This window comes from Babylonia areolata, chromosome 18 (assembly GCF_041734735.1).
Source record: "Babylonia areolata isolate BAREFJ2019XMU chromosome 18, ASM4173473v1, whole genome shotgun sequence".
NCBI classification, from domain to species: Eukaryota; Metazoa; Mollusca; class Gastropoda; order Neogastropoda; family Buccinidae; genus Babylonia; species Babylonia areolata.
The window spans coordinates 6,228,217-6,237,912 of record NC_134893.1 but is presented as its reverse complement, the minus strand read 5'-3'; the positions used below and the strand labels follow the sequence as shown (position 1 = coordinate 6,237,912).

Below are 9,696 nucleotides of genomic sequence, written 5' to 3'. Positions count from 1 at the left end.
GGCGGCTGAGCCGTGATTCGAACCAGTGCACTCAGATTCTCTAGCTTCATAGGCGGACGCATTACCTCTACCTATCAACGAAACAGAAGGAAGGAAATGTATGAAAACGGAAAAAGCATGTTTTGTGACAGAATGTTTCTAGGAAATACAAGGTCTTATTCGGGATAAAAACGACTGGTCAGTTGTAATGTGACAAATCTGAGCGTGTATGTCTTGAATTATAGGCGCTGATATCAGCAAACCAACCAACCAGTAGACAGATAATAAACCAAAAGCTGTGATTCATAATCATATACACATAAAGAGTAGCAGCTCAAGAGAAAACTGACGACAGTTGAATTTTTGGCTATGTATATTACGAAGAAAGCCAATGTTTGAAGTAAAAAATGAGTGATGAACAATAAAATATACCCAATGCTCTTTTATGACAAGTCATTCCATTTGTCATTTGCAATTAAGCAAACTCTTTGTACAGCCGAATACACAACAGCACACTGTGTTGATGTGTACAGAACACTTGTTTCTGTGACAGAGACAGCAGTCCAAGATGGCCGAATGGCAGCTTCCTTTCCGCAAGATTTTTCTTATCAGTTGTGTATCTATCTCAGTGGGCAGTCCAGCAAGCACCTAGTTCCATTTCATCATGAAACTTTGCCACATGTGCATGCATGCAAAAATAATACAAGTAAACTGGCAAGTACTCGCACTCAGATTAACTCATGCAAATGTACACACACACACACAGCCTTTTTTTCATTTGCAAGCTGTGTTTATTCTTTGTCCTTCAACATGCTTTTCTTAGCGAGGTCCTCCACCTGGCTGTCCTCCCTGTCCACCACCTGCCCTGGGGCCTGCTCCCTCCTGCACACACACACACACGGTACATTCACATACTAATAAATAATAATAATCACAAACTAATAAATAGGCAGATCTTTCATGGCTCATGTGAGATTCCTTCTAGACATTTAAAGAAGGGAGAAACATCCCCCTCACACTGAAGTTCATGTGACGCATGCCTCAACTCAAACATCATCCAGCGTAAGTATGTCACTATAGTTATGTAGTTCTGCTATCATCTTGACGTACATGTTAATTTGTTTACTCAGCAATTAAAACTGATTGTTGGGAGAAAACCAGTACTAAAAAGTTCATCAGTTTTCCATACAATAATATACTTTTTCAATACACTGTAAACAGTGTGCACATACAACCCCCCTCCTCTGAAATCGGTGTCCAATGTTTTTCTTTCAAACTCCATTCCATTAACACTACTTTTGCATGTTTCTGTGCGTGACAACCAAAGACACAAAAATATCACTGGGTTTTTTGTAAGTACACAGCCTGCTAGCCCAAGACTGCACAACAAAATCTTCTGGCTGCTAATGTTCACCTTATCACAGACTAACATGAGTTCAAGTGCAGGCTGATCCACAAAAATCATTTTTCTGCAACACAACCCCCCCCACCCCCAACCCACCCCTCATCCCCCCTGCACCCCCCTTTTTCCCCCAAGGCCACAAATTTTATCTCTTTTTCTTGGATAGAAAGTGAACAGCCTCAGTTTCTTAACGAGACATCCTGGTCATAAGGCAAATACACTCACCTTCTAACTACTTAGGTTTAAAGAAAAGAAGACTGAAGATCAGAGAAGAATGCATTTGGCAATTATCAGAGTAAGCCGTCTTACCCTGACGGGACGGAAGCGGATGGGGGGAGTACGGTCCTTCCTGGCTTCCCGAGAACGGTTTCTGACCACCTTGGAGTGGATGGCACAGCTCACACAGTACAACAACTTGGCGTACAGCTTAGGCAGAGCATACACTGAAACAGTCCACACGTTTTCTATTCAATCCCTTCAATTGTTCATGCACTGAATCACAAGCACCATTTACTTTGAAAAACATCTTCACCTGATCCATAAAATGCTTGTCTCACTATCTACTGCAGTTTTTTATGTTGCATTTTCAGCATTCATTTTGTACATTCACATTACTAAAGACAACTGTGTAACAATTCTAGACTAAAACAAATTTGAAAATAATCTTTCTGCACAGCATCACATGTAAATTTATTTGTATGTGCTAAGCATCCACTTTCAACTTCGTCTGTCGGACACTAATGAAAAGCCAATGTTTGCATATGGACAATTTTTTTTTTTTTTTTGGTGCCTTTTTTGTGTGTGCCAACGGGTATTTGACATAAGTTGGGCCAACAGTAAAGTGAGAGCTGTATTATCGATGGTTTCTCCCATGCAATGGGAAATCATTTACAGCTTAGTCTTTTGTGAAGAACTGGGACTCGAACTTGGAGGCAAAATTGCACGGACTCTTTGTGCTGCAGCCTTGGGGGCTAGTTGGCTTTTGGGAACCATCCCAACACCAAATGTCCTAAAAACCCTCTTGGCCGAGTGGGGATTAACTTGGGCAAGACACTCTCCACTTTAATCAAATTCTAGCCCAGATAGCCAGGGTAGCAATTACCTCCTCTGTTATTCTGATGGTCATAGTGGAACACAACTATCATAAATACATACACTAATATTTCATTTGCCACTTGGCCAAAACCATACATATTTTCCATTTTCAATTCAAATTATTTTATGTGGTTATCATAAATACATACTGATATTTCATTAGCAACTTGGCCAAAACCATACATATTTTCTATTTTCAATTCAAATTATTTTATGTGGTTGTTTGTGCTGGAAACAAAACATAAGCCATACCAACCTTCATACACACTGGCATCAGAGATATCTCTGACAGCAGCAGCTTCCACAATGTTCCTGATGACAAATTTCTTGATTGCCTTGTCCTTGGGACAACAACGAGCACAGTTGGTGCAACGGACAAACTTGACATGCCCGCGCCCCTTCTTGGAGCGACCATTGTTTCTCCTTTTCTGCGTCTGTAATAAAAGGATATCAAAATAAGAAACGAAGAAAAGAGAAATCAAAAAATGGATTAAAATTCAATTCATGTACCTATGACCAGCCGTCATGGCCAAGTGGTTTTAACATCAAGGACAGGAGGGACACAGATTTTTGTTTCAGCACAGGTGGGTTTTTTTTGCCCATGGCCATTAATACCAAGAGCTGAGTGTGCTATCAGCTCAAATGGGAGCACTGGGACCACACAATCAACTGTCATTCACTTAATGTAAGTGTCTGAGCATAGCTGAAGTGCTACTAAAATTTCTTGACAAACACTGCAGGTATCTATAGTATACTTCTCAGGCATGGTTAAAGCCAGGATATATTATGAAAGGAAGCACTGAGTACAGACTTGTCATACTGTCCCCAACCTAAAATAGACCTACACAGCATCCTCATTCATTATCAATATAAAAAAAAAACATTGTCCGTCCTAGTCTGTGGTCTTTCATGCCCTATTCAGAGTTCTGTTATGGTAACCTTGGTTTCAATGCCCCTCCTTTTCGATGACTGGTTAAGTTCCTGTCATGTAACTCTAGGTCTTTGCTGTCCAGGATGAATGTGGCAGAATGGTAAGATGCTCAGCTGCCAATACACTGAGTCCATGAGGGTGTGGGTTCAATTCCCGCTCTCGCCCTTTCTCCCACGTTTGACTGGAAAATCAAACTAAGCGTCTAGTCTTTCAGATGAGATGATAAACCAAGGTCCTGTGTGCAGCACGCACTTGGTACAATGAAAAAGAACCCATAGCTACAACTGCTGTCCTCTGGCAAAGTTATGTAAAAAATAATCCAATCCATTCTGATAGGTACACAAATATATAAGCATGCACTCAAGGCCTGACAAGCACGTTGGGTTATGCTGCTGTCAAGAATCCATCCCGGAGATCTGGTGCAGCATATATGGATTTGTATTTGTCCAAACACAGGACACTTCCTTGAGAAACTGAAGTTGAAGTTTTGCTTTCCGAAGATTCATGGAAGAATGCTACTGGGACATGGTGGCAATCTCCACTCTAGAGGAGACATGAACTCTGGGACATGGTGGCAATCTCCACTCTAGAGAAGACATAAACTCTGTCTCCATGACTAAGGGAGTCTTGTCAGATGGTGATGTTCTGCGAATATTAAATCAGAACAGGCACTACTCAACACCACTGGAGTGACTCAGCAGCAGTGCAGCATATCCTATGGTGTGTGGCCTCCATATGACATCATTGATAGTTCCCTGTGGACAGCTAGCACAGAGACTGCGGCTGATGAAGCCAGGTGAGGCTTTGAATAGGGGACTTGAAATGTGCGGTTTGGGAGCATTGGCACTGAAGGTGGAATTGTGCAGGCAAAAACAACAAAAATATAGCTAGTTGTTTGCTTTTACTGTATTTTTCTTTATTAGTGTCCTAAATTCTGGGTTTTAGTTTACTTCTTTTTCTTTTAAAAACACTGAACAATGCAACTTCCATCCATATTATGGAACATAAGTCAATACTTGAAAAAGCGTGCCATCTTCCTGCTCACTCATGATTGACATAAATCAAGAGCATTCAATTGACAAAGAATGACAACCAAGTCAATGGGCAACCAAGTGAATCCTGAATGGAAAATGGAACAGTCTGATGTCAGCATTGTAAGATCACAGATATGCAAATTTTTTTTTTTTTAATTTATTTAAAAAGTGACAGGACCTGTAGCAATATCAAAATCTGAAAATAACACTTCAGTTGAAAACTAATGAAATTATAGTGTAAATAAAAATGGATCACATAATCTGAAACTTTGTAATATGGTTCAACTGTGCACATAAATAATAAGTCCTATACTTTTTTTTTCTTTCTTTTTTAAAGATTATATAATCATTGTACTCAGAAAACCTCCCAAACAAAAATTTTAAAAGGTAACTTTTATTCTGACAGAACTGTCATCTGGGCAACATGGGTTTATCCACATTTTTCCCCTGAAGACAGAATAAGTAGTGTCCATTACATGGCACTGATGTTCACTCCTGTCACAAAGAGGAGTGGAGGAGAAGAAATGTGGATATTGCCTGCAACATGATGTAGATTCATTTTCTCAAGGAATGAAATTGAAAATGGATTAAAAAATATACATATAAATCCATATAAAAATCTCAGAACCCCCAACCCCCCTCCCTCACTTCAACTAGGCATAATATACTTGGACATCTGGCTTAGATTCACTGTCTTTAGCATTCAGGATCAGGATCTGTTCATCGCAGAGGCCAAAATGGCCACCGCCATGTTTCAGATTCAAAATGTCTAAGCATGAGAACTGATCCTTACATGCTACACCTCATCTGCTGTTGAAATTTCAAAAATAAATCAATCAATAGAATAACTTAAGGGAAAGGAACAGACACGAGTCTTATTTTAGTATAAACCTAACGCGCCGATAATGACTTGAACATTCACTGATTCAGTGATTTATCACAAAGATTGAATGAATCATTATAAATTCATCAACCTTCTGAATGAAACGACGCAAGATGCGTTTAATAAACGATGTGATTCTATGTGACTGGAAAAAAGTGTGAATCTTAGCAATGCATCAGCAGTATAGGTTGAAGTTTTAACGAAGGTAAAGTCGATCAACCGAGAAACAGCGGCCGAACTCGAGGCCCACCCAGGCTGTTCCACAAGTGAACATTAAATTATCTATGCAGCAACCCAAAACGGTGTACCCCTATAACCTTCTAATATTTCATGGGAACCTAAGCACAACTTATGATAGCATGAATACATAAAATACTCACTAATCTACTCAATCAAAACGAATTTTTGCTAACACACGTGCTACTACCCACCATGGTTGACGGCCACCGCACGCAAAAGAAAGATCGGAAATGAAGGGCGTTATGGGAAAGGAACTCTGAATGTGATTATATACGCAGCATACGAGTCACATTATAAGATACACGAAATACATGAAATGTGTGTGTGTGTGTGTGTGTGTGTGTGTGTGTGTGTGTGTGTGTGTGTTTTCACGCTTGGGTCTGTGTATGTGCGTGTGTGGATGCGCACGACAGGGATTCATGTATTTGTTTCTGTCTTTTGCCCAGTTCTGCGTGTCTTTCCATGCACTATGTTTTAATGTAATTAGCTTTTGTTGTTATCGTTATCATTTTTATAATTTTATTCATTCATTCACTTCTTTTTCCGTTTGTATATTTCTTTCCTAAGTGCTGTAGGTTAGACATCTGCCTGGCCGCTGCAGAGTGTGGTGCAGAGTATATGGATTTGCAGGTCACTGTGTCGCCTCCTTGAGAAACTGAAGAGAAATGAACAAAGACATGGATCAGTATAGAACATGCATGGGCAATACCCTGTACGGTGTCCACAGTGGACAGGACAACAAGTCTTAATGCACACTGACACTGATACAAACGCTGAATATCTGATGGATCAGTGTCTCTCAGTGCACTGAGGTAGAAACTTATGACATGGTTGTGTGAATTTTAAACAACAGAAAAGTAACTTGAGAACAGTACAGTTGACATGAAAGTGACTGAAAAGAGGCCTGGTGTGAATAGGGGAGAATGGAGTATTGATTTTGATTTCGAACTCTCGAGTCAATTTGTGTAACTACTACTACTACTACTACAGAAACTACTGCTACTACTACTACTACTCGCCTACTGCTACTGCTGCTGCTGCTCAGCTGCTGACATTGCACACACGCGCGCGCGCACGCACGCACGCACGCACACACACACACACACACACACACACACACACACACACACCGTGACACACATGCACGCGGCACGCGGCACACTGGCACACACCGTCACACACACACACACACACACACACACACACACCGTCACACACACACATACACACACACACCGTCACACACACACACACACACACACACACACACACACACACACACACACACACACACACACACACACACACACACACACACACACACACACACACACACACACACACACACACACACACACACACACACACACACACACACACACACACACACACACACACACACGAGCAGGCGCGCAGCATACTCGATCGATCAAATACGCGAACATTGACACACGTACATGCAGGTGACACAACTTTGATCAGTATCTCGACCTTTTAACCCAGTTCACAAGAAGAACAAGGGAAACGGCGTGTACATCCTTTCTCTCTTTCTTTCTTTTTTCTTGATTTCCAGGATAATAGATAAGCACTGGTGTGCTTTTTTTTTTTACATCCAGTCCCCGCCCTGAACAGGGTCTACACTACACAATATTTAATAAAAATAAAAATGAAAGCATGGTGTTAGTAGAGATACATAACAGAGGAAAAAATATCCACAAATCAAAACAAAACTGACAACCACACACACAGACACACAGACACACAGACACACACACACACACACACACACACACACACACACACACACACACACACACACACATGGCATGCAGGCACTAGCATGGCGTTAGTAAAATGCATAGGGAAAGAAATGAACAAAATGAAAGAAACAAACACACACAACACACACCGCACTACACATCACATAGGTGTTGTATCCTAGAGAAGAAGCCAGAAAGGGAAATGGTGCAGTGATATAGGCAGGCTGTGTCGGTTTGGACCGAAAAAAAGAAAAAGACTTGTCTGTTTTATTGAACTGCACACAGGGTGTGTTCTTTTTCCTGTCTTCTGTGACAAAACTGTACATCGATCGACCTCAACGTCAGTCGATCGTCTGTACAAAGGTGAACATCAAGACAGGCTTCCACCCTTTAGCCTACAAGAGTCATCTCGTTATGTAACACGGCTGATGAAAAATTATCAAATTGGTCAGCCGGCTGAATAATTGGGGTTTTTTTTTCCCCCACAAACAAAAAAGTGTACTGTTCAGAAAAAAAAAAAAAAAAAAAAACGCGACTTCAGTTTTCACGCATTCGGATGTTTAAAAATCATTGAAAATAAGCTTTTATACAAATTGCTTTAAAAAGTTTACAGGATCAAAATTATGACTTTGTTTATTTGCACATAACTGGGCTTCAACAGTTCAGTATTTTCTGCCACTGAGCCTTTTAATTTAAAAAAAATATATATATATATATAAAAGAAGAAAAAAAAAAGCAGAAGGGAATATGACTTCATCCTATCACTGAGTCACGGCTTGTCATCGCCTGGGCATAGATCACTTGCAGTTGGACTGAAACGTACTGCATTGTGTTGTATCAGTTGTATTGTATTGTATTGTATTGTGCTGGGTTGGGTTGGGTTTGGTTTGATTTGGTAGGATTGGATTGACTGGACTGGATTACTTTTTGTGACAACAGATTTCTCAGTGTGAAATTCGGGCTTCTTTCCCAGGGGAAAGCTCCACGTCACCGGCACAGTTCAGCGCCACCCTGCTTTCTTTCTGTCTTTCTTTCTATCTTCACTGATTCTCAGTGTCTGGAAGTGCATTTGTTGTTCGATTACAAAGTACATTTTTCTACAGAATTTTGCCAGGGACAACCCTTCTGTGTTGCCGTGGGTTCTTTTGCGTGCGCTGTAAGTGCATGCTGCACAGAGGGCCTCGGTTTATCTGACTCATCCGAAAGACTGGTGCCCAGACCACCACTCAAGATCTAGTGGAAGGGGAGAAGATCGAGGTTGAGGGTGAGGGAGTAAAAATCCCCGTCCAAATTTGGGACTCGAACCCGTGGAAACTCACTTCCTATTCGGGTATATTACCACCGGGCCACTTCTCCACCCCTGCTGAAGATTGTGAAGGTCTCACACACATTCGCTCAAACGTTTACGGAGTTAGCGTTCTTGCTGGAACATGGGAATCGATAGATGTCCTGTGGATGAAACGCGTGTGTTTGTTCGTTTGTAATTTGTGTCGCCTTTTCGGTCAGCAACTGAGTGTGTCAACAGTTTATCTTTCCAGATAATAAAGTGTTCTTTTATCTCGCGTCATGTTTATTCCAGCTCTGATGCGTCTGTCGAACTCATCAAAGACATGCACGACTATAATTATTCAGATCAAGAAACGCTCACAGTCAAGTCCAGGCAGAATGCTGGCGTTATGTTGGCAGCCAGGAAGTTTGTGTCGCTTCTAAATCGTGCTCAGTCATCATGTGATAAATCGTTTTTCGTTTGATGTTGTTTTACAGCTGAATAACGCCGGAGTGGTGCGACTGAAGAGCTAATGCTGACAACTGTCTGAACAAAATTTTAGCAGGTTTAAGGACATCATTCGTCCACTGTCATAATTATTGGCACGGTGAAATCTGTTGCGTTTCTTTTTTTGAACGGTGTATATGAAATCATATTTCCATTCTGCATACAAAGCCAACCCTTTTATATTGCCCCGTCCTTCTCGATGGCCAAGGTTATTTGAAACGCCGTGTGCTTTCCTTTGTGGTGAATACTTGACAGTTTTCGTTCTTCCTTTCGCTCAAGCTGTGTTGAGAGTCGTTTCCGAGACCATTTTTTGTGCACGCTTCAGTGAGCTGCGCTGTTTTCCTTCATTCTTCTTTTCAGAGGGAGGGTAAGTCCGGTTTGGCCGGGGTTTTGTTTGTGTGACTGGTGAGAGGTTGTTGTTGTTGTTGTTGTTAAACTGGCGAGCCATATGTTATTGTAATATCCTTTTGTTTTAAAAGAAAACAAACGATCAGTTTTGCGCGAGCTTTTTTTTTTTTTTTTTTTTTTTTTTTTTTTTAGCATTTTCTCGGACAGGATCAAACTCCTGTTTGTGTTTATTGACATGGTTCCAACCAAT

At 41.0% G+C, this 9,696-nt stretch overlaps 2 protein-coding genes across 4 annotated transcripts in view; one reads left to right on the top strand and one right to left on the bottom strand.

Annotated features, from left to right (window-relative positions):
- Positions 1 to 747: 747 nt before the first annotated feature.
- On the bottom strand, positions 748 to 5,819 carry LOC143292402 (small ribosomal subunit protein eS26-like). The gene is made up of 4 exons (XM_076602641.1): positions 5,756 to 5,819; positions 2,733 to 2,910; positions 1,691 to 1,824; positions 748 to 861 (listed from the first exon to the last, which is right to left on the bottom strand). Exons 1-4 carry the CDS (start codon positions 5,756 to 5,758, stop codon positions 799 to 801), a joined length of 378 nt encoding a protein of 125 aa, XP_076458756.1. The 5' UTR covers positions 5,759 to 5,819; the 3' UTR covers positions 748 to 798.
- Positions 5,820 to 8,776: 2,957 nt separating this feature from the next.
- Positions 8,777 to 9,696, top strand: part of LOC143292399 (serum paraoxonase/lactonase 3-like) — a 27,850-nt gene continuing 26,930 nt past the window's right edge. For 2 of the 3 annotated variants that reach the window (XM_076602632.1, XM_076602633.1), the window contains exon 1: positions 8,777 to 9,465. The gene's annotated coding sequence lies outside the window, so the exon portion shown is untranslated. The remainder of the gene's footprint in view (positions 9,466 to 9,696) is intronic. The other variant, XM_076602634.1, reaches the window with a different exon arrangement.